The sequence below is a fragment of the Palaemon carinicauda genome, chromosome 24, assembly GCF_036898095.1.
Source record: "Palaemon carinicauda isolate YSFRI2023 chromosome 24, ASM3689809v2, whole genome shotgun sequence".
Lineage (NCBI taxonomy): Eukaryota > Metazoa > Arthropoda > Malacostraca > Decapoda > Palaemonidae > Palaemon > Palaemon carinicauda.
In genome coordinates, this window is record NC_090748.1 from 97,590,312 (window position 1) to 97,615,311 (window position 25,000).

At 38.8% G+C, this 25,000-nt stretch overlaps 2 protein-coding genes across 3 annotated transcripts in view; one reads left to right on the forward strand and one right to left on the reverse strand.

The window, feature by feature from the left end:
* LOC137618227 (FYVE and coiled-coil domain-containing protein 1) overlaps positions 1–25,000 on the forward strand; it is a 220,024-nt gene that overhangs the window by 73,020 nt on the left and 122,004 nt on the right. The window lies entirely within an intron of this gene.
* Positions 129–25,000, reverse strand: part of LOC137617910 (annexin B9-like) — a 26,737-nt gene continuing 1,865 nt past the window's right edge. The window contains exons 2-8 of the mRNA XM_068347854.1: positions 23,895–24,101; positions 20,910–21,088; positions 19,764–19,951; positions 17,224–17,406; positions 7,400–7,581; positions 5,402–5,495; positions 129–1,096 (exon numbers count right to left, since the gene is read on the reverse strand). Coding sequence (XP_068203955.1) covers positions 5,442–5,495; positions 7,400–7,581; positions 17,224–17,406; positions 19,764–19,951; positions 20,910–21,088; positions 23,895–24,101 — 993 coding nt within the window. The 3' untranslated portion in view covers positions 129–1,096; positions 5,402–5,441. The remainder of the gene's footprint in view (positions 1,097–5,401; positions 5,496–7,399; positions 7,582–17,223; positions 17,407–19,763; positions 19,952–20,909; positions 21,089–23,894; positions 24,102–25,000) is intronic.

A 25,000-nucleotide genomic window follows, 5' to 3' on the forward strand; every position in this document is an offset into this window, starting at 1 on the left:
ATATCCGTTTTCAAAACGGTAGAAATATAGTGTTCTCAGCCGTATTTCGGTAAAATATAGGCGACTGTAATTTGACCCTACTTTGTGACCATAATTTCACCCTACTTTGTAATTATCTTTTACGGGTTGGTGACCGTAATATCACCATTTACGTCAATATATCAGTTTTCAAACCGGTAAAAATATAGTGTTCTCAGCCGTATTTCAGTAAAAATACAGGCGACCGTAATTTTTACCCTACTTTGTTATTATCTGTGACGGGTTGGTGACCGTAATATTACTCCTTTACGTCAATATATCCGTTTTCAAACGGCAAAGGCCTGGCAGCATTTACTCCAGGATTTTTACCTTTTTTTCAAAGCAAATTTTTAACAATGTAGGGTTGCATTAAATGATACTGAAGTTTATTTTGATACTGGGTCTCCGCTATGTACAGTCTTACAGATAGTTATTAAAGCTCTTCGGAAGCTGAACCACTATTAATAATGCCCTTTTGAAAGGCATTGCATAAGCTCTTTTAACCCTTACTCTTTTAAGGCTCTCTATAGACCAATATCTTTTGGAAAATCGCTACTGAAAGTCCCATAAAGAGTCTTACTTTTTCAAGACTGAAGGCAAAGAATTCAGGCGAATTCATTTAGGGGTTATTTAATGAAAACCTTTTTTAATCAAACGCAAGCTCTATCTTTTATTCCAAAAGTAGCATAGTTTACGATATAAAGAGCTTTATAGTTTTTACATCAGATCAGAATCTATCGAATATTGTAATATTGTGGGATTCTTCTTCTTGTCTGCCTCTTCTCCCACTTCTATATGGGGTCGATGTTTCTGGCCAGTGTTCTCCATCTACCTCTGTCCCCACACTTCATCACTGGTTAATCCCTTTGATCGACGGTCTGTGGGATTCTTTTCCTTTGTCTGCCTCTTTTCCCACTTCTATGTAGGGTCGATGTTTTCTGGCCAGCGTTCTCCATCTACCTCTATCCCACACTTCATCAGCGGTTAATCCCTTTGATCGACGGTCATCCTTGATACAGTCCACCCACCTTCTCTTTGGTCTCTTCTTCCCTGTACCTCCATTTCCATCATTCTCCTTCTAGCAAAATATCAGTGTGGTTGAACTTTAGACTAGTAATTCATAGCTGTTACATCAACCACGAACTGAGCAAGTAAAAACACTGACATTTATTCAAACTGAATATAAAAAGGGACAGATACTTAAGATATTTTTTTTTCCAAAGGGACAGATACTTAAGATATTTTTTTTTCAAGGGACAGATACTTAAGATATTTTTTTTTCAATAGATTTTTTTTTTCAATAGACCTTAGGACGAGAGTGCTGTCCAAGAAACATCATTATCCCAACAGTGAGGAGAGCAAAGAATGTTGATTCTTATTGTACATATAATGTATACCTTTTTTCTGTATGTCCTTGTGTTTTTTTTCATACCTGCAGCATATATGCAATAGCATATATGTTATTGCAGAGGTAATACAATTTTGAAAGCGTCCGTGACGAAATTTTTTTAAAAAAGATTGAATGGGAGTTTGACTTGATTTCAAATTCTTATATATATATATATATATATATCTGTGTGTGTGTTTGTGTATGCATATATATACATATATGTATGTATATATATATATATATATATAGGCTGGCATAGAAAGACCATAAACAGACGCGAGTGGAAGGACATGTCTGAGGCCTTTGCCCCGCAGTGGAGATGATATATATATATATATATATATGTATATATGTATATATGTATATATATATATATATATATATGTATATATATATATATATATATATGAAATTTTCATAACTGTCGCTAGCTATATATTATGAATAGGCTAGATACTATAATATACCAGAAATGGTACATTAAAAGTGTCTTAAATACCCCCAAAAAAACATTTTTACTTATCTGAAAAACATTTGCGTAGGATGAATATTTAATAAACATTTTATGTAGAAATGACAACATATATTCCATAATTTTATCAAAGTCATCTCGTGACATATAAACTGATAAAAAATACTGTAAATATGTTTTTTTAAATACGTATAAAATATCAATAGTGTACAGTTGTTTTTCTGCTCCATATTTCCAAACCAAAAAATCCTCATTTACTTCATTTGGAAAAAGAATGATTATTACACAATTTTCAGAATAATAAATTGCTTATAATCTCAATTTTCTGTCAAAACGGAAATTTATTGTTTTTCTCTATTAAAAAAATATATTGTTACACAATTTTCAAAGTAATAGATTGTTTATGATCTCAATTTTCTACCAAAACAGAAATTTATTGTTTTTCTCTGATAAAAAAAAAATATATTGTTACACAATTTTCAAAGTAATAAATTGCTTATATTCTAAATTTTCTACTAAAACGAAAATTTATTGTTTTTTCTCTATTAGAAAAAAATATATTGTTATACAATTTTCAGAATAATAAATTGCTTATAATCTCAATTTTCTGTCAAAACGGAAATTTATTGTTTTTCTCTATTAAAAAAATATATTGTTACACAATTTTCAAAGTAATAGATTGTTTATGATCTCAATTTTCTACCAAAACAGAAATTTATTGTTTTTCTCTAATAAAAAAAATATATTGTCACACAATTTTCAAAGTAATAAATTGCTTATAATCTAAATTTTCTACCAAAACGAAAATTTATTGTTTTTCTCTATAAAAAAAATATATTGTTACATAATTTTCAAAGTAATAAATTGTTTATAATCTCAATTTTCTGTCAAAACGAAAATTTATTGTTTTTCTCTATTGAAAAAATATATTGTTACACAATTTTCAAAGTAATAGATTGTTTATGATCTCAATTTTCTACCAAAACAGAAATTTATTGTTTTTCTCTAATAAAAAAAAATATATTGTTACACAATTTTTCAAAGTAATAGATTGTTTATGATCTCAATTTTCTACCAAAACAGAAATTTATTGTTTTTCTCTAATAAAAAAAATATATTGTTACACAATTTTCAAAGTAATAAATTGCTTATAATCTAAATTTTCTACCAAAACGAAAATTTATTGTTTTTCTCTATTAAAAAAAATATATTGTTACATAATTTTCAAAGTAATAAATTGTTTATAATCTCAATTTTCTGTCAAAACGAAAATTTATTGTTTTTCTCTATTGAAAAAATATATTGTTACACAATTTTCAAAGTAATAGATTGTTTATGATCTCAATTTTCTACCAAAACAGAAATTTATTGTTTTTTCTCTATCAAAAGAAAAATATATTGTTACACAATTTTCAAAGTAATAGATTGTTTATGATCTCAATTTTCTACCAAAACAGAAATTTATTGTTTTTCTCTAATAAAAAAAATATATTGTTACACAATTTTTCAAAGTAATAGATTGTTTATGATCTCAATTTTCTACCAAAACAGAAATTTATTGTTTTTCTCTAATAAAAAAAAATATATTGTTACACAATTTTCAAAGTAATAAATTGCTTATAATCTAAATTTTCTACCAAACGAAAATTTATTGTTTTTCTCTATTAAAAAAAATATATTGTTACATAATTTTCAAAGTAATAAATTGTTTATAATCTCAGTTTTCTACCAAAACGAAAATTTATTGTTTTTCTCTATTAAACAAATATATTGTTACACAATTTTCAAAGTAATAAATTGTTTGTAATCTCAATTTTCTACCAAAACTAAAATTTATTGTTTTTCTCTATCAAAAGAAAAATATATATTACACAATTTTCAAAGTAATAAATTGTTTTTAAACTCAATTTTCCACCAAAATGAAAATTTATTGTTTTTCTCTATTAAAGATATATTGTTATAAAATTTCAAAGTAATAAATTGTTTATAACCTCAATTTTCTACCAAACGAAAATTTATTGTTTTTCTCTATTAGAAATATATTGTTTATAAAATTTTCAAGTAATAAATTGTTTATAAACTCAATTTTCTAATTCAACTGAATATCGAGTAACGTATTGTTACAGTGTTGTTAAATCTTTTTGAATTTTTTTTTTTTATTTATTTCAAATTGCAAATCAAATTCCCTTCAACAAATGAAAATAGAATATTACCAAATTAACTATATCCCATCCACTCCATGGGCTTAACTACTGTATATTTGGACTCTAAAAGTGATTAAATATCCTTTATTTCGAATAGGACATTTAACAGCTCACAAATCTTTATAGTAATTACAAGATAATTAATCAAGAATAAAATAATAATAACCAAATTCTAAAGTATTCTGGTCTCACTGCAAATTGTATGCCTGATTGTTGTGGCGTGATTGGTAACGTCTCTGCCTGGTGTTTGCCAGTCGGGGGTTCGAGTCCCGCTCAGAATCGTTAGTGCCTTTAGCGTCTGCAACCCTACCATCCTTGTGAGCTAAGGTTTGGGGGATTTGGGGGAGCCTATAGGTCTAGCTGCTGAGTCATCAACAGCCATTGCCTGGCCCTCCCTGGTCCTAGCTTGGATGGAGAGGAGGCTTGGGCGCTGATCATATAATATACAGTATATGGCCAGTCTCTAGGGCATTGTCCTGCTTGCTAGGGCAATGTCACTGTCCCTTGCCTCTTCCATTCATGAGCAACCTTTAAACCTTTAATCCAAGTGGCCTATGAGAAACGTCCCTGCCTGGTAATCTGCCAGACTGGGGTTCGAGTCCCGCTCAAGCTTGATAGTTTCTTGTATCGTCAGCAACCTCATCTTTTGAGCTAAGGATGGGGAGTTTGTGGGAGTCATCACTAGCCATTAACTGGCCCTCCCTAGTCCTAGCTTGGATGGAGAGGAGGCTTGGGCGCTGATCATTTGTATAAGGTCAGTCTCTAGGGCATTGTCCTGCTTGTTAGGGCAATGCCACTATCCCTTGTCTCTGCCATTCATGAGCAACCTTTAAACTGGTTCAAAGTTCGCCCCCACTTCCCTGTTGGATTCCAAATTGGTATCTCGTCATTGCCAACACTTACCAGTTCTGGTTGTATGGGCGGGGGCTGGGCGGGGGCGGAGGCGGGAGGGGGGGCCGTGGGCGGGGTGCTGATGGATGTCAGGATATGTATGTAAAATTGATATATTATTATCATTATTATCATCATTATTATTATTAGCTAAGCTACAACCCTACTTGGAAAAGTAAGATGCTATAAGCCCAAGGGCTCTAACAGGGAGAAATAGCCCTCTGAGGAAAGAATATAAGGAAATAAATAAACGATATGAGAAGTAATAAACAATTAAAATAAAACGTTTTAAAAAAACAGTAACAACATTGGAACAGATATTCCATATACAAACTATAAAAAAAAGACTTATGTCAGCCTGTTCAACATGAAAGCATTTACTGCCACTTTGAACTTTGGAAGAGATTTTTAAAAAGAGTTATCTACCTGTGTTCTTGATTATGATTTTGGAAAGTCTCGTCGATGTCTAAGAGTCTACTAAACCGAGAAGAATTCTTCGATAGCTGCCGTATGTGTCTCCCTGGAAATATAGATTTTTATATGTAATTAGTCTTGTAACCGAATCAAAACATGATCGTTTCATTGTATCTAAAATTATTTCTGAACTTTTTCAAGTATTTGAATCTATATTATCATTATTATTATTATTATTATTATTATTATTATTATTATTATTATTATTATTATTATTCTACAACCCTAGTTGGAAAAGAAGGATGCTATAAGCCTAAGAGGCTTCAACAGGGAAAATAGCCCAGTGAGGAAAGGAAAAAAAGGAAAAATAAAACATTTCAAGAGGAGTAGCAACATTAAAATAAATATCTCCTATATAAACTATATAAACTTTAACAACATAAGAGGAAGAGAAATTAGGTGAAATAGTGTGCCAGGTTGTACCCTCAAGCAAGAGAACTCTAACCCAAGACAGCGGAAGACCATGGTACAGAGGCTATGGCACTACCCAAGACAGCGGAAGACCATGGTACAGAGGCTATGGCACCACCCAAGACTAGAGAACAATTTTTGATTTTGGAATGTCCTTCTCCTAGAAGAGCTGCTTCAATGTTCTTATTCCTGAATTAATTTATAAACATTTTAGAGAGAGAGAGAGAGAGAGAGAGAGAGAGAGAGAGAGAGAGAGAGAGAGAGAGAGAGAGAGAGAGAGAGAGATTCAGAATTGTGTATTAATGAGGATGAGACTGTACATTGATAACTCACAAAATACAATCTCCTCCTGTCTTTTGGGGTTCAAAATATATGTAGCATATATGAATTCTTTAAAATAAGATGGCTGGATAACATAATTTCTCTCAGTCATCTAAGTTGTACCCCATTAACTTAGAATAAAATTTGTGAATAAACAATTCTTTAAATATGTTTTGTGATGGAAATAAGTATTTCATAATTATATCAAAGTGAGCTTTATTCTATGTTGATTAACTAGGTCTAGCTGTTCGTTCCTGAGAAAAAATATACGTTTTCTCTAAACTCTCTGTGACTTGTGTTAGCTGCAACTCCCAACTGTCCTTAGTATCTCAGATTTGATAATATTGGATAGGCCTACAGTCGGACGTAAAATGATATATAAGAATTACTGGAAAGTGTACTCGTAAGACTGTAGTAGGCTATAGCCTAACTATAAAAGGTAACCAAGGAAGCAAAGGTCTACAGAATATTCTATAGACCTTGCAAGGATGAATATCAGATTTAGTTTTCCACGAACGTCTACAGAATATGCTATAGACCTTACAATGATGAATATGAAATATGGTTTGCCACGGTCTATGGAATATTCAGTAGACCTTACCAGGATGCAGATCACACCTGGTTTGCCACGGTCTATGGAATATTCAGTAGACCTTACCAGGATGCAGATCACACCTGGTTTGCCACGGTCTATGGAATGTTCTGTAGATCTTGCAAGAATAAATATCAGATCTAGTTTGTCACGAAGTCTATAGAGTATTCTGTAGACCTAGCAAGGATGAATATCAGATCTAGTTTGTCACGAAGTCTATAGAGTATTCTGTAGACCTAGCAAGGATGAATATCAGATCTAGTTTGTCACGAAGTCTATAGAGTATTCTGTAGACCTAGCAATAATGAATATCAGATCTAGTTTGCCATGGTTTATAGAATATTCCAGAGACATTGCAAGGATGGATTTCAAATCTAGTTTGCCACCAATGTCTACAGAATATGCTATAGACCTTGCAATATAAACATCAGATCTGGTTTGTTGCTAAGGCCTACAGAATATGCTATAGACCTTGCAGTATAAATATCAGATCGGGTCTGTTGCTAAGGCCTACAGAATATGCTATAGACCTAGCAAGGATGGTTATCAAATCTAGTTTGCCACGCAGATCTATAGATAGAATATTCTATAGACCTAGTTTTGCCACGAGAGAACAAAGAACTCACTTTTATATCTTTCTTCAGACTACGGTTGAACATCCTCTTGTACTCGGCTTTGATGGCTCCCATGTCCACCTGATTCCTGGTCACAATTAGACGAATCAGAAGCCGGTCTCTGGTTCCAGGACCTTCCACAGATGAGCGGAATTCCCATGCGAAGAAAGTGGCTGGGTTTCGGATTGAATAATCTAGAAAAAAAGGCTAGTCTCATCTTTCAGTGGTAAAAAACAGGATACAAATCTAATGTTTGGACTGAATAAACTGGAAAAATATTCATTTTTCATCTATAAGGATTATAAGAATATGAATGGACACTGGATTGAATAATCTTGAAAAAAAAGCAAACAGTCTCATCTTTCAGTGGTAAAAAATGGGATACAAATCTAATGTTTGGACTGAATAAACTGGAAAAATATTCATTTTTCATCGATAAGGTTTATAAGAAAATGAATGGACACTGGATTGAATAATCTAGAAAAAAAAAAAGCAAACAGTCACATCTTTCAGTGGTAAAAAACGGATTTTGAGCGAAGCGAAAAATCTATTTTTGGGTGAGATAGCCATGGCGTCCTGATGGAAGGTTCCTGTTTGGTAGCTTCCTTGGGTATAAAACTACTAAGATATTCCCAGAGAATTTAACCACAGGTTATCACAGAATTCTAACTTCTGGAGCGAGTATCTCAAAGGTTTCCCTTTAAGACATCGTAATACAACAGGGGACACGCATGTCTGGTCGTGCCACATAGCTATCTCCACCCCGAACAGAGTTAACGCTTCGGTGTGTAAGGGCTGAGAATAGCTGGGAGCCGTTCCACAGCTAATCTCACTCGTGGCTACTACTGATACTCGAGACGTAAACAAACGGACGCCATTGCTCTAATGACGTCACGAGCGTCTTTATCCTGGCGCCAGTTGCTGCCCATCACCATGATACAATTGTGTAGGGTGGGAACAAACTGACGAAGTAGTAGGGAGGGTCCATCAGGACGCCATGGCTATCTCACCCAAAAATAGATTTTTCGCTTCGCTCAAAATCCGTTTTTTGGGCTCAAGCCATGGCGTCCTGATGGAAGAGTACCAGAGAATCAATGTATCGTGGTAGATTTTCCCCCAGAGTTAAGTGCCTAGGCATTGACAAAATAGCAAAGTAATCTTAGATAAGAACCATAGGAACGAAGTATCCTGCCCCCCATTGGTAGGAAGTTCCCATGGGCTATGCCGACGTCAAAGTGGTATTGAAGGACTATTCATCTTGACAGAAGAGCTTTTTTAAGAGCTTAGAGATGAAGCAGAATGTTTGATATTTGTATAGGAACATTCTGAGTAGGTCAGTGGTGGTTGGGCACTGTGTGTAGGATTCATCTCCTGATTATCAGAAGTAAGTATTCGAGTAGGAACCTTACTGAGACAAGGTGAATATAATTTAAGGATAGACATCTTAAATTCTTCATGACCATAAGAAAGGAGGAATAAATAAAACTATGACAGTATGTATTTCATAGTAAGTAGGAGCTGAAAGAGACGCATAAGTAATAAAATAGAAATTTTATTTCGCAATGCAGAAATTAAATAATTTACAGCAAAAGTAAAGTTCATTTACAGTAATAATAATGTACATAGAAATAAAGGCTTGCTCTTGAATCTGAAAGAGAATTTCAGGATTAGTAGGTACTCGTTCTCGAGGAACGCAAGTCTTTAAATAACACATCATGCTCAAGGCATGCGGCACTTGTGTAACACTATGACATTTCACCTGGGATAAGAACAGTTATAAAAGCACTAAGTGTTTTTAGACATCACTATGAATCACTCGAGGGTCAACATAGGCACCCGAAGAGTTAGAGTCCCAAATAACTCACTGTTCTACGCAGAGTTAGGTGCAGGTTTCATAACACTACCTGCGGCTACCACAAAATGTTTGATTTCGTGCACTTGTTTCGCATAATGTTTAAAGAAAACTCGCGAGGACTTCCAGCCCGTAAAGTTTTTAAGGCTCTCAAAGTCCATGCTCTGAAAGAAGTTCAGAGAAGATGCCACTTTTCTAGGATCATGACCAGCGGGTGTACTGTTCGGATCCGCTCTGCGAATGAAGTAGGTGATTTTCGCTCTTAATTGTTTCAGTGACAGGTCGCTGCCCGATGTTTCTCCTTTGAAGAGTTGGCCTCCACCAAAGTTTGAAGTTCTGCGAAGATAGACCTTGAGGCTCTCTACTGGACATAGAGAGACATCCTCCTTCAGGGGGCATATTCTCCAAGGGCCCCATCTTTTGGTGGGTAATTCATTTTTGGCGAGAAACGTCGGATCAGGGGAGAGGGTCACTTCTCCTGAATCAGCAAACAGGATGTGTCCCTCTTCTCTTGATAATGCCACTATTTCGCTGACTCGAGCTCCCGAGGCGAGAGCAAATAAAAATATAACTTTCTGAGTCAGATCCTTGAGGGGGCATGAATCGTTGTCCAAGTTGGAGGCGAAATGGAGCACCTTGTCTAGAGACCAGGAGATCGGTTTCGGAGGGGGTGCTGGGCGTAGGCGAGCACATGCTTTCGGCAGTTTGTTAAAGATGTCGTTGGACAGATCAATTTGGAAAGCATATAGAATTGGTCTAGTCAAAGCCGATTTGCAGGTTGAAATCGTATTGGCTGCTAATCCTTGTCCATGAAGGTGAATGAAGAAGGACATACAGAAATCAATGGTGATTTCTTTAGGATTTTTTGCTTTAACAAAGGAGACCCATTTCCTCCAGGATGATTCATATTGCCGTCTCGTGGATTCGGTCTTGTATTCCTCTAGGAAGTCTAGACTTTTCTTCGAGATCCCAAACCTCTTCTTTGCGGCAAGGGAGAGAAAATCATGAGATGAAGGTCCTTGATTTTCGATGATGAAGCGAAGACAGTCGACTTCTGTACTTGTTGAGAGAGAACTGGGCCCGGGAGAGGGATCAGCTTGGGCTGCAGCTCCAGGACCAGGGGGTACCAGTTGCTCCGGGGCCACTTGGGAGCCACTAGGGCCGCTGTCCCTTTGAAGGTTCTCAGTTTGGAGAGGACTTTCAACAGAAGGTTGGTGGGAGGGAACAGGTATATCTTCGACCATCTGTTCCAGTCCAGTGACATGGCGTCCACCGCTTCTGCTTTGGGGTCCTCGTACGGGGCTACGTACAGAGGAAGTTGATTGTTGTCGCTCGTTGCAAAGAGATCTATCTGAAGTTCTGGGACTTGATGAGAGATGAAGGAGAATGATCTTGCGTCTAGAGACCATTCCGACTCTATCGGGTTTGTCCGAGATAGAGCATCCGCTGTCACGTTGCGGAATCCTTGTAGGTGAACTGCAGACAGGTGCCACTTCTTCTTCTCCGCCAGACGGAAGATTGGGAGAAGCACCTGATTTATCTGGGGCGATCTTGAGCCCTGGCGATTGAGACAACGAACTACCACCGAGTTGTCTAGGGTTAGACGGATGTGGATCGAGGGCGGCGGGGATAGCTTCTTCAGAGTAAGAAGGACCGCCATGGCCTCCAAGATGTTTATGTGGAACGTCTTGAATAGTGGAGACCAGGTCCCTTGAGCTTGTTTCAGGTGGGAGTGACCTCCCCAGCCCTCCAGTGAGGCATCCGTGTGGATGTTGAGTGATGGAGGAGGGTGTTGGAGAGGAATGGACCTTTTCAGGGCCATTGCTTCCGACCACGGCTTTAGGAGGCGTCGAAGTCTGTTTGGAAGCCGTCTCTTGAGGTCTCTTCGAGCGATGGATGCCGATCGTCTCCAGACTCCCGCGGCATCCTTTAGCTGTGCACGAAGCACTGGGTTTGTCACTGAGGCGAATTGTAGAGAGCCTAGAACTCGTTCCTGCTGTCGTCTTGAAATGCGTTTGGATTTCAGTAGTCGCTTGACAGACCCTGCTATTTCCTTCCTTTTCTTCTGGGGGATGGAAAGGCGGTGTGACTGAAGATTCCAGTGGATTCCCAGCCACTGAAACTTCTGAGCTGGAGAGAGGCGAGATTTCTTCTCGTTGATCTTGAATCCCAGGTGTTCTAGGTACTGGGTAACTTCGTCGCAAGACTTTGTACACTCTTCGGGCGATGGAGCCCAGACTAGCCAGTCGTCGAGGTAGGCCATCACCTGGACGTTTCTTAGGCGGAGCTGTTGTACTATGGCATCCGCCAGCTTTGTGAAGATCCGAGGGGCCACATTGAGGCCGAATGGCATGGCCCGGAAGGCGTAGCTTTTCCTTTGGAGTCGAAATCCTAGGTAGGAGGAAGCGTGATGGTTCATTGGAATGTGCCAATAGGCATCCGCCAGGTCTATAGAGACCGTGTAGGAACCTTGAGGCAGAAGGGTCCTTATTTGTTGAAGCGTCAGCATCTTGAATTTGTTGTTCTCTATGAACTTGTTGAGGGGGGATAAGTCCAGAATGACTCTGAGCTTGTCTGAGTCCTTCTTGGGAACGCAAAACAGTCTCCCTTGGAACCTGGTGGACTTTACCTTCCTTATCACCTTCTTGTTCAAGAGGTCTAGAACATATTCTTCCAGAATGGGGGTCGATTGTTGGAAGAACCGCTGGAAGATTGGGGGTGGTTGCACCCAACTCCAGCCTAGACCGTTCTTGATGATGCTGTGTGCCCAAGGATCGAAGGTCCAACGATCCTGGAATTGGCGGAGTCTTCCTCCCACCGGAAGCACTTCATTGCTTCTGGTGTCCCGAGGACTTGTTGCCTCGGCCGCTAGCTCCCTTTCCTCCTCTACCTCTGGAGGGACGACGAGAGGCGTCTCTGCTTGCACCCCTGGACGAGCCTCTACCTCTGGCATGAAAGGTAGTGGATGGCTGTTCAAAGGCAGGGGTGAAGACCGGTGACTGTGACAACACCGGTTGGGGGACCAATTGAAAGGTCTGTTGTGGTTGGGCAACCACTTGGGAGGTAGCGGGTCCCGGAAACTGACGTCTTTGTTGACGTTGCTGGGGTTTCGGTTTCTGAGGTTTCCTCTTAGGCTGAGGTCCATCGTCCTGAGAGGTTTTCCTTTTCCTGGACATGCCCCACTTGTGGAGAAGGTTCCTATTCTCCGTGGCGGCTCTGTCCGTTATTTCCTTGACAAGGTCCGAAGGAAACAGGTGCTTTCCCCAGATGTTGGAGGAAATCAGCCTCCGGGGTTCGTGTTTCACGGTGGCACCGACAAACACGAATTCACGACAGGCTCTACGAGCCTTTATGAAGTGGTACAAGTCCTTCATTACCGTCAGTAAGTGGGATTTGGCCAGTACCATGTAGTGATCGGGTACTGCTGTGTCACAGGCCATAACTTCAAGTTGGACTTGATGAGAAAGAGACGCTGCAAGCCTCTCCTTCGTGTCTTGTTCCCGGCGAAGGAGGTGATCATTGAGCTTAGGGAGGTCTTCATTAAACTGACGTCCGGCAACGTCAGGATCGAGCCTACCCACAACGAAAGTATGTTGGACATCTTTCCATTGTCTAGTGTCAGGGGGCGTTACGATGGAGAAGGGTCTGCACTCCTCCAGTGCAGGGCAGGGTTTCCCTTCTTCCGCCGCCTTAAGGCATGCAGCCAAGGCCTTTTCCAAAAATGGAAGAATCGCAGTGTCGGGAGCGACATAAGTAGGATGCTTCTTGCTCAAGGCAGGAAGCTTAGAGCAGGTAAAGCCCCTGCTCTTAAATGCGGAGGCTAGCATAGCCTGGGCCTTTGCGAGATCGAACACTATCTCTTCCTTAGGTTCGGTCTCCTCCTTCGAGGCAGGTTCAGAACGAAGCCGGACGTAACAGTCCGGGTAGGCCTCGAAGCTTGGGAAGAATTCCACATCTTCCAACGGGACCGTGCCGATTTTGTCACTAACAAAGATCCTGCCGGTCGCAATAACCATATGCTCTGCATACCTCCACGGGTTGGCATGAGAGCAAGCTGGGAGATCCTTAACCGAGATCTTCTTCGGTTCTCTGGATCCAATCATAGACCTGATGGACTCCTGGTTCTCCTTCAGTCTGTCGTCCATGACAGCTCTAATCAGTCGGATCAGTTCTTGTGTAGAGGAAGAAGGATCCGGGGTCGAGGAGGTAGACGGAATGGACACATCCGTCGGTGTAGGAGTAGGCGGAGGGATGGACGAGGGAGTAGCTCCAATCTCCGACTCGGTGTATTCCACCTTGTCTTCGTCCTCTTCGGCTCCTTGAGCCATAAGCGTCTTCTCCGTGTCTTCCGAGACGTCAGAGATCTGTTCATCCTCTTCGGAATCTAGGCGACACTCGTGCATGGACTGAGCCATGACCACATCAGGTTCCACCGTAATTTGGACAGTGGGGATTGCTTCCTTTGGAACCACTGAATCAGGGGAGGCCTTAGGGAACAGCAGGGACCTCAGTTCTTCGGTGGCCAGGTACGGTCCAGTGGCATTCCTCTGAAAACCACGCACCCACTTGCGCAGTTTCTCACGAGCAATGTCTCTAACCTCCGCTGAGGGAGGGTTATGGAAGGCCTCAACTAGGTAGGCCTGGCAGACCGTACAATCCAGTGGATTCCAGAACTTCCAATCCCCTCTCTTGTCTGAGCAAGGGGCGTGAGTCCTGCACGCCGTATGTCCGTAAAACTGGGAGCGTTTCACGGCACAGTATGCGAAATCGCACTTCATCTGCTCCTCCTGTGGAAGAAAGAGAAAATGAGTATGGGGGAGTCATAGGAATGGCTCTTAAATTAAGTTAATATTAATCATTAATTTTAACTTATATAAGGTGTGATGCATAGAGAGTGAAACAGTAAAGGAGAACACGCTCCATGCATCTCGCCCGGCTGGTTACCATAGGCTTGGTCCTGGGATAATCCAAATGACCGAGATCATTGGATATAGTTTCCTAGGATTCCCATTATATTGGAACTCCATGGAAAGCCAAGGACAAGGTTGGGATCGAATTCATTCGGTTCCCAGATAAGAGCCAGAAGGTCTCATTAAGGGTAACTGCTTCTGGCAACCAGCCGTGCTAAGATGCACATAGCATGCTGGAAATAGAAGAATGCAAAGAGACAGCATGATCACTAATAGAGCAGTGCTAGGTACTGATCTTAGAAGCAAAGCAGCTTATCTATTTGCCAGGTAGGGCTATCTTAGTCTTATGATAGCTACAGAGAGGGGGTGCAAGTATTCTTGACGCCTCTGGGGTATCCGGCAAGCCGCCGGCACGCCGGAGCTCGCTCCAGCATAGATTCTGGCATTAGAACAGACAATTTTCAAAAGTCAGTTAGATACCAGGATGGCGGCCGCCGGCACAACGGCGGCACGCCGGCAGGGAGCGGCGGCTCCGGCAGCCGGAGGATGCCGGATTGGTGACTGGGGTAAGGATGGTACAGGTAGTATCGGGTTGCCGGCAGTATATGCCGGCACTCCGGAGATCGACCGGCAAGCGGACGATTAGATAGGAGTAGGAGAGCCGCCGGTAGTAGCCGGCGGCAGCCGGCAGTCCCTCGGAACACGGGGGGCTGGCGGCAAGGGTAGGGAAGTCACCAAGAGGCAGGTATTGCCGGCATAAGAGGCGGCAAGAGACCGGCACCCAGATAGATAGAGAGACAGGGGGAGGGGGGAAAGGATGCAGGAAGTACCTTCAGGGTTCCAGACATCCCTCCCCCTCCCTGAGAGGGTGTACCCATGATAGAGACAGGCTCTATCATCCATATGCAGGGGTCACTAGGGACCGGGAGCAGGTAGCCCAAGGGAGGACTAGGGAACACCCAAGATGGGGGGGGGGGAAGACTCCCTTATGCAGAGCTACACTAGGAACTAACCTTATAGGACACTATGAAGGTATATGTACCAGAGCGGACTGCACAAGGAAGCTCGGGTAGCCCTACTCATCCACCCTAAGGAGGAGTTGTAGGACAGGGGACAGATGAGTATAAACTAACCTAAGCATAGGCTAGGCTATACAAGAGATAGGTGGGGAGGGAGAAGAGAGGGGTCTTCCCAGGAAGGGTTTCTGTACCAGAGCGGCCACAAAGGGAAGGGAGGACACTCCCTAACCTAAGATTAGGCTGATCGGCTAAAACGGTGCAAGAGTACAGTTTCAGCATGGAACAGAGAAACCTTCCTAACCCGACCTAGATCAGGGCTAAAAGTCCTGAACTAGGCAAGGAAGAAGACGTATCGCTATCGCAGGAAAGTCGCAGACTATCCTAGCCATAGAGGTAGGCTAGCCTAACCTCACTCTCAGACGCAATCCTAAAGGGGGTTCATTCCTTTAGGGAGGACTGAGAGGCGATATAATACTCTATTAGACAATGAATCCCTTTACTCAGAAAAGGGATCAAGGCTAATTAGAGGGAATGCCAAGGCAGGGGATGGAGGAAGCATATAGGGGTCCTAAGGTTAGGTTAGGCTAGTAAGAATCACTGACTAGCCTATCCCCTATATGGTCCCTGAAGGCGAAAACATTTGCATCACTAGTCAAAAGTATTGTAAAATAATAATGCCACTATCTTCATAACTTAGTCTAGGATCACTGATAAATCATGCATGAACACTTGTATATAGGCTCCTGGCCTGGGGGCTATAGTAGCCGACTGGTATGAGGTCAATCGATGACCGATAAAAAGCGTCTAAACACGAAATAAAAGTTCCTAGCTATGAAGACTAAATAAACTAATGTATTCGATTAGTATATAAAGCCGGAAGCGTTGTTGTGGCTAACTAAATAAGACATGCAAAACAACAACGACGCCATAAAATGGCGGGTCCGGTAGAGGCACAGCTCTGCCACAAAACATCAATTATTTCGCAAAATAATATTTACTTTACGGCCAGAGCTTAATTAAACAATACTGGAACCTTGTACTCAACTTTCCAGAAGAAGGCGAGGCTGAAGGTAACGACATAGCGAAGATGCAAAACGATAAAGTTCACACAAGGGAAAATCCGTCTCAGTAGGGCAGCTACTAAACAAAGGATGAAGACGCTCGTGACGTCATTAGAGCAATGGCGTCCGTTTGTTTACGTCTCGAGTATCAGTAGTAGCCACGAGTGAGATTAGCTGTGGAACGGCTCCCAGCTATTCTCAGCCCTTACACACCGAAGCGTTAACTCTGTTCGGGGTGGAGATAGCTATGTGGCACGACCAGACATGCGTGTCCCCTGTTGTATTACGATGTCTTAAAGGGAAACCTTTGAGATACTCGCTCCAGAAGTTAGAATTCTGTGATAACCTGTGGTTAAATTCTCTGGGAATATCTTAGTAGTTTTATACCCAAGGAAGCTACCAAACAGGAACCTTCCATCAGGACGCCATGGCTTGAGCCCAAAAAACAGGATACAAATCTAATGTTTGGACTGAATAAACTGGAAAAATATTCATTTTTCATCGATAAGGATTATAAGAAAATGAATGGACACTGGATTGAATAATCTAGAAAAAAAAGCAAACAGTCTCATCTTTCAGTGGTAAAAAACAGGATACAAATCTAATGTTTGGACTGAATAAACTGGAAAAATATTCATTTTTCATCGATAAGGATTATAAGAAAATGAATGGACACTGGATTGAATAATCTAGAAAAAAAAGTCTAGTCTCATCTTTCAGTGGTAAAAACCAGGATACAAATCTAATGTTTGGACTGAATAAACTGGAAAAATATTCATTTTTGATTGATAAGGATTATAAGAAAATGAATGGACACTGGATTGAATAATCTAGAAAAAAAAAGCAAACAGTCTCATCTTTCAGTGGTAAAAAATGGGATACAAATCTAATGTTTGGACTGAATAAACTGGAAAAATATTCATTTTTCATCTATAAGGATTATAAGAAAATGAATGGACACTGGATTGAATAATCTAGAAAAAAAGAGACTCACAAGCTGTGAATATTCCGGTGTAGAATTCATCCGACACAGCCCTCCCCCTCAACACCTCTTCCAGCTTCTTCCCGGAAACTTCACAGTACAGCTTGAAAACTTCCCTCAGTGTCTCGTATGAATACGTGGTGAAGATACGTCGTAATTCGTCTTTGTCTGGTTCTGATCCTCCTGCTCCCTCCACTAATAATAATAATAATAATAATAATAATAATAATAATAATAATAATAATAATAATAATAATAATAACTAGAGAGGCACTCAGTAAAGCGCAGACCTACACCCCAGCAGCCTATTTCTCGATATTTTGCTCGACCTTGACCTTGACCTTTGACGTAAAACACGTATCAAATGGCGTGGATTTTCATATATTCAAATATGAGCCAAGTTTGAGGTCTCTGTGACAACGATATCCATACTTATGGCTGATTACGTGAATTGGACATTTTGCTTGACCTGGATCTTGACCTTAGACCTTGACCTTCCAAAATTTAATCACTTCCAGCTTTTTACATAACAGTTAATCCCTGCAAGTTCCATTACTCTGCGATTTAAAATGTGGCCAGGAAGCTGTTCACAAGCAAACACTCACACACACACACACACACAACTCACAAATTACAAACACGAAAAAAGGGGGGCGAGAACATAATCTCCTTCCAACTTCGTTGGCGGAGGTTATAATAACAACTCTGACAAAATACAAGTATGTATCATCTTTTGGTAGAAAACTACGATGTAATAGCCAAAATAAAGAATGTAATTAAGGACTTGGAGTTGGATCAAAAGGGAGGTTTGGTGGAAGAGGGCACATCAGGCAACCGACTCTTTAATGTAGGGATAAAGATGTTGAAGAAGAGTTGGATCAAACCCGAAATATTGAAATTGAAGTAAAATAAGTAGAGTACATGGAGACATTGAAAAGAATTGAAATAAAGCAGAATGTATATCAATGCAATTAGAAAGAAAGATAAAGATAAATTTTGATGTCCAAATATTAAACGATGAGAATTTTAGCAAGGAAGCAAGACATCAAAAACAAAATGAGTTGGACTTCCGTGGACTTGATGCCTCAGTATTCAGTAAATTAGCAGATGGACAAAAATAATTTCGATATTTTAAGTCAATGGGAAATTAAAGACAAAACTAATGAATAAACTATTTTACACTCAAAAGGTGGTTGTGGTGACCTATTAGAAACGTCCCTGGCTGGTGATCGCAAGACTGTGGTTCGATTCCCGCTTCAACTCGTTAGTTTCTTTAGTATCTGCAACCTCACCATCCCTGCAAGCTAAGGATTGAAGGTGGGCGATTGGGGGAGCCTATATGTCTACTTACTGAGTCGTAAAACAGCCATTGATTGGCTATCCCTGGTCTTAGCTTGGGTGGAGAATGGGCTTGGGCGCTGATCATATGTACATATGTTCAGTCTCTTATGGCATTGTGCTGCCTGCTAGGGCAATGTCACTGTTCCTTGCCTCTGCTATTCATGAGTGACCTTTAAACCTTTTAGGAGCGGCGGAGGATTCCAAATATATCTAAAAATGTTGATGTAAGATGATATAGCGATGATACAGATGAGTAAATGAGTTACAAAATTTCAAGAGGAGAACGAACATTTTCTGAGTCTGACGGACACCAGATGTAGCCTATAAACCAAAGCTTTCTTTAACGTCCGTAACAGTTCAGTCTGATGAATAAAAAGTTCGGCCTACAAGTCTAGAAAATTTACAAAATGTTCTTTAACCTTTCTGGTTAAAAACATAAAAAAGGGAAGGGTTAAAAATGGAGCCTAGCCAGGCCAAGCACAAGCTTACCTATTGTATGATAAAAATTTCTTTAATCTTTCTAGTTAAAAACATAAAAAAGGGAAGGGTTAAAAATGGAGCCTAGCCAGGCCAAGCACAAGCTTACCTATTGTATGATAAAAATTTCTTTAATCTTTCTGGTTAAAATCATAAAAAAAAGGAAGGGTTAAAAATGGAGCCTAGCCAGGCCAAGCACAAGCTTACCTATTGTATGATAAAAATTTCTTTAATCTTTCTGGTTAAAATCATAAAAAAAGGAAGGGTTAAAAATGGAGCCTAGCCAGGCCAAGCACAAGCTTACCTATTGTATGATGAAAATTTCTTTAATCTTTCTGGTTAAAAACATAAAAAAGGGAAGGGTTAAAAATGGAGCCTAGCCAGGCCAAGCACAAGCTTACCTATTGTATGATGAAAATTTCTTTAATCTTTCTGGTTAAAAACATAAAAAAGGGAAGGGTTAAAAATGGAGCCTAGCCAGGCCAAGCACAAGCTTACCTATTGTATGATTAAAATTTCTTTAATCTTTCTGGTTAAAAACATAAAAAAGGGAAGGGTTAAAAATGGAGCCTAGCCAGGCCAAGCACAAGCTTACCTATTGTATGATAAAAATTTCTTTAATCTTTCTGGTTAAAAACATAAAAAAGGGAAGGGTTAAAAATGGAGCCTAGCCAGGCCAAGCACAAGCTTACCTATTGTATGATAAAAATGGCTAAATTGCATTTGCTTTCTACCTGCTTGATAAAGTTGCTTTGCAATTCTCATAGGCAGCTCGAGCATGGCAACATCGTCTTCGTCTCTTTCGTTGGAAACGAGTTTTTCGAGAAGTGTTTGAAAGTCATCCCCTAACTGCCCACACTGGCTTTTAACGGCGCATTCTAGTGTTATGGCGTAGCATTTATAGTAGGCTTGCTTGATGGTCCTGGGTGACAATAGAGTAGCTTTTATTGTTTATAATATGTTTGTTATTGTTATTTATTTAATTTCTTTGCATAAGAAAGTTTTATTTTCATGGAAGATCAATCACGATTGAATTGTGTGCACATGCTTAATATTAATAATAATTATAGGTCTAATAATAATATTTTTTTTTAAATGTGCAAAGTTCCTATAAGATAAATTGTGAGATAAAACTATACAAATATCAGTTTGATAAATTATTCTTAATCTATTCCATGTGTTGCATAAGTATATAAACTAAATCATCGCTTGGATGTACGTCTTGAGTGTAATTTCAATAACTCTTAATGATAGACCTACAGACTAATTTTTCTATTAGGTCTACGTAGAGTAAATATTAGGCCTTTCTGCCCTGATAAACAAGCTAACTTTATATTTACTGAAACTATTTTTAACTAGTATTGAGAATTCTCTGCATACTCCTATCTATTTCAGTGAGGAAAATAGATAATTTTTATTCAAATTGAAGAAACGTTGGAAATCATGTTTATAGACCTACGACTAACTGGTGCTCTCTCTCTCTCTCTCTCTCTCTCTCTCTCTCTCTCTCTCTCTCTCTCTCTCTCTCTCTCTCTCTCTCTCTCAGTGTTGGAAGTCATGTTTATACAACCTATAGACCTACGACTAATTGGTGCTCTCTCTCTCTCTCTCTCTCTCTCTCTCTCTCTCTCTGTGTTGGAAGTCATGTTTATACAACCTATCAACCTACGACTAATCTCTCTCTCTCTCTCTCTCTCTCTCTCTCTCTCTCAGTGTTGGAAGTCATGTTTATACAACCTATAGACCTACGACTAATTGCTCTCTCTCTCTCTCTCTCTCTCTCTCTCTCTCTCTCTCTCTCTCTCTCTCTCTCTCTCTCTCTCTCTCTCTCTCTCTCTAGAAAAATTCCCGGTTTTGCAAGCAATGCAAACGCAACTCACCTAATGGTCACATTATCACAATTACAGAATACTTCGAAGAAGACTCGACTATCCTTTCCGCTTGTCCTTATAGCTCGGTGGAGTTCTTGAGCCAGATACTTCGGCAGAGGGGTCAGGAGAGATACGACTACATCCCCAAATTTGCCATGTAGCTTGTGTCTAGCGTCACTAACAAGATCCTAGGAACATTATTATTATTATTATTATTATTATTATTATTATTATTATTATTATTATTATTATTATTATTAGCTAAGCCACAATCCTAGTTGGAAGAGCAGGATGCTATAAGACCAAGGATTATTATTATTATTATTATTATTATTATTATTATTATTATTATTATTATTATTATTATTATTATTACCTTAGCTACAATCCTTGTTGGAAAAGCAGGATGCTACATGACCAAGGGCTCTAATAAGGAAAATAGCCCAGTGAGGAAAGGAAATATGGAAACATAGAATGAGTTTGCTTAGGTGCACCCTCAAGCGAGAGAACTCTAACCCAAGAGTGGAAAACCATAGTACAGAGGCTATGGCACTACCCAAGACTAGATAACAATATTTTGATTTTGGAGAGTCCTTCCCCTAAAAGAGCTGCCTACCATTGTTAAAGAGTCTCTTCTACCCTTGCCAATACGACTCATCAAGTATTTAGTCTTCTGTATAGGCCTAGTCATTTTTTTAAAGATTATCTTTAGATGCTCTTGTATTCCAAAGAGAAATTGTCTTGAAGCAGGCCATGCTTCAGTGCTGATGAAGTCTCATTTTTTTTCCTTTTTGTCTGCTCAAGCACATTCAGGTGTTTACCTTCGACATTCCACTAATGTTCACCAAAAAGTATATAAATTATTGTTTTTGAGTGACTAAAAATCAAAATCAAGATGGGTGATGTTGTAAATTGTTAAATTAGATGGATTTGTTTATAGAAAAATGCAATTAAATGTGATTATACTGTAAATATTGTGATTGTAAAGAATATGTAATTTAACTTTTTAATAAAAAGATAAAAAAAAAATAAAGCATTTCTCCTGCAATCATTCAGATCCCAGGAAAGACATGACTTACATGTATAGAAAAGTTTCTATTTCAAACTACTTTGGGATTCTGTTACTCAACAAACAAGCGGTGTCTTACAACTATGCAATTCACAGCGTGTATAGAACCCAATCATAACCTTTTCAAAAACCTCTTAAAATGCTCCTCACTACGTCATTTAGGCCTACTAACTTTTAATATGGGAGGTAAACTTCTTTTTCCTGAAGATTCCCTTTAGGGTCAGGTACGTCTAATTCCTTAACTTTATATAGAAAGTAAACTTCTTTTTCCTGAAGATTCCCTTTAGAGTCACGTACTGTACTTCTAATAACTCAACTTTAATACAGGAAGTAAACTTTTTCCTGAAGATTCCCTTTAGAGTCAGGAACGTCTAATTTCTTAACTTTATATAGAAAGTAAACTTCTTTTTCCTAAAGATTCCCTTTAGAGTCAAGTACGTCTAATTTCTCAACTATATATAGAAAGTAAACTTCTTTTTCCAAAAGATTCCCTTTAGAGTCAGGTAGTTCTACCTTCTTAACCTCAATAAAGAAAGTAAACTTCTTTTTCTTAAAGTTTGCCTTGTGAGTCAGGTACGTCTAATTTCTTAACTTTATATAGAAAGTAAACTTCTTTTTCCTAAAGATTCCCTTTAGAGTCAGGAACGTCTAATTTCTTAACTTTATATAGAAAGTAAACTTCTTTTTCCTAAAGATTCCCTTTAGAGTCAGGTACGTCTAATTTCTTAACTTTATATAGAAAGTAAACTTCTTTTTCCTGAAGATTCCCTTCAGAGTCAGGTACGTCTAATTCCTTAACTTTATATAGAAAGTAAACTTCTTTTTCCTAAAGATTCCCTTTAAAGTCAGGAACGTCTAATTTCTTAACTTTATATAGAAAGTAAACTTCTTTTTCCTAAAGATTCCCTTTAGAGTCAGGAACGTCTAATTTCTTAACTTTATATAGAAATAAAACTTCTTATTCCTGAAGATTCCCTTCAGAGTCAGGTACGTCTAATTCCTTAACTTTATATAGAGAGTAAACTTCTTTTTCCTGAAGATTCCCTTTAGAGTCAGGAACGTCTAATTTCTTAACTTTATATAGAAAGTAAACTTCTTTTTCCTAAAGATTCCCTTTAGAGTCAGGAACGTCTAATTTCTTAACTTTATATAGAAAGTAAACTTCTTTTTCCTAAAGATTCCCTTTAGAGTCAGGAACGTCTAATTTCTTAACTTTATATAGAAAGTAAACTTCTTTTTCCTGAAGATTCCCTTTAGAGTCAGGTACGTCTAATTTCTTAACTTTATATAGAAAGTAAACTTCTTTTTCCTAAAGATTCCCTTTAGAGTCAGGAACGTCTAATTTCTTAACTTTATATAGAAAGTAAACTTCTTTTTCCTAAAGATTCCCTTTAGAGTCACATACTTCTAATAACTCAACTTTAATATAGGAAGTAAACTTCTTTTTCCGGAAGATTCCCTTTAGAGTCAGGTAGTTCTACCTTCTTAACCTCAATAAAGAAAGTAAACTTCTTTTTCTTAAAGTTTGCCTTGTGAGTCAAGTACTTCTAACTTCTTGACTTTAATACAGAAAGTAAACTTCTTTTTTCTGAAGATGCCCTTTAGAGTCAGGTACTACTAACTTGACCTTAATTTAGAAAGTAAACTCCTCTTTCCTAACGATCCCCTTCATAGCAGGTAAGCCTATTTCTAACTTCTTAACTTTGCTATAGAAAGTAAACGTCTTTTTCCTAAATATTCTCTTTAGAGTCAGATACTTCTAAATTAACTTTAAAACAGAAAGTAAATTACCTTTTCCTACAGATTCCCTGTAGAGTCTCATACATCTAACTTCTCAACTGTAATATAGAAAGTAAACTTCATTTTACAAAAGACTCCCTTCAAAGCTACCTAGGACTAGGTCTCCATGCCTCTGATATCCTTACCCTCCTGTACTCCTGCTCATACATCCTTCGTATCTCTTGTCGCTGGATGGGAGTCCTTTTACACAGTATTTCGATGAATATCTCTTCATCTGGTCTCATTCCTTGCAGTGCAGTCCTCAAGCGCTCGGCGTCCTTTGCGCCATCAAAAGGTAAACATGGGGTTGCATCGAAGGATCTGTTTTGACTCCGTGTGGTACCTTCTTCTGTCTATGTAGATGGCGAATTGATGAAAAATATGCAGATTATTATTATTATTATTATTATTATTATATTACTTGCTAACCTACAACATTAGTTGGAAAATCAGGATCCTATAAGCCCAGGGGCTCCAACAGGGAAAATAGCCCAGTGAGGAGAGGAAACGAGGAAAAATAATTTCTTTAAGAATAACAAATTTATAATAAATATCTCCTATAAAAACTATAAAAAACTTTAACAAAACAAGGGGAAGAGAAACAAGACAGAACAGCGTGCCCGAGTGTACCCTCAAGCAAAAGAACTCTAACCCAAGACAGTGTAAGACCATGGTACAGAGACTATGGCACTACCCAAGACTAGAGAACAATGATTTGATTTTGGAGTGTCCTTCTCTTAGAAGAGTTGCTTACGCTGATAAGCTGTTTGCTAGTTGATTGCTATTTCGAAAACTTTGATTAGGATGTTATTAAACATTATATGAGAGAGAGAGAGAGAGAGAGAGAGAGAGAGAGAGAGAGAGAGAAGTACTTATCACCTGAAACATTTAAAATTATTAGAGGTCGTATGTAAACGGGCGGTTTTTCGTAATCAATGTTATCAGACAAATCTAATATACTCAACTATTTGTTTTTTATGTGTATATGCATACACGAAACTACATATAGATAATACACATTCATCTATCACATATAATGATCGTACTTTCGGGTGTAGTCTGCAGTAAGCATACGTTTATAATGAAATATATAAATATATATATTTACGGACTGCCTGAGGAAGAGCCCGTGTCTTACACAAGGTAAGGCAATCTACACACACACAGAATATATCAAAACAGGAAAAAAACTGTCATATGTCTTTAAATAACTATTTTCTTTAGATAAATAGCTTATGTATGCTCTAAATAA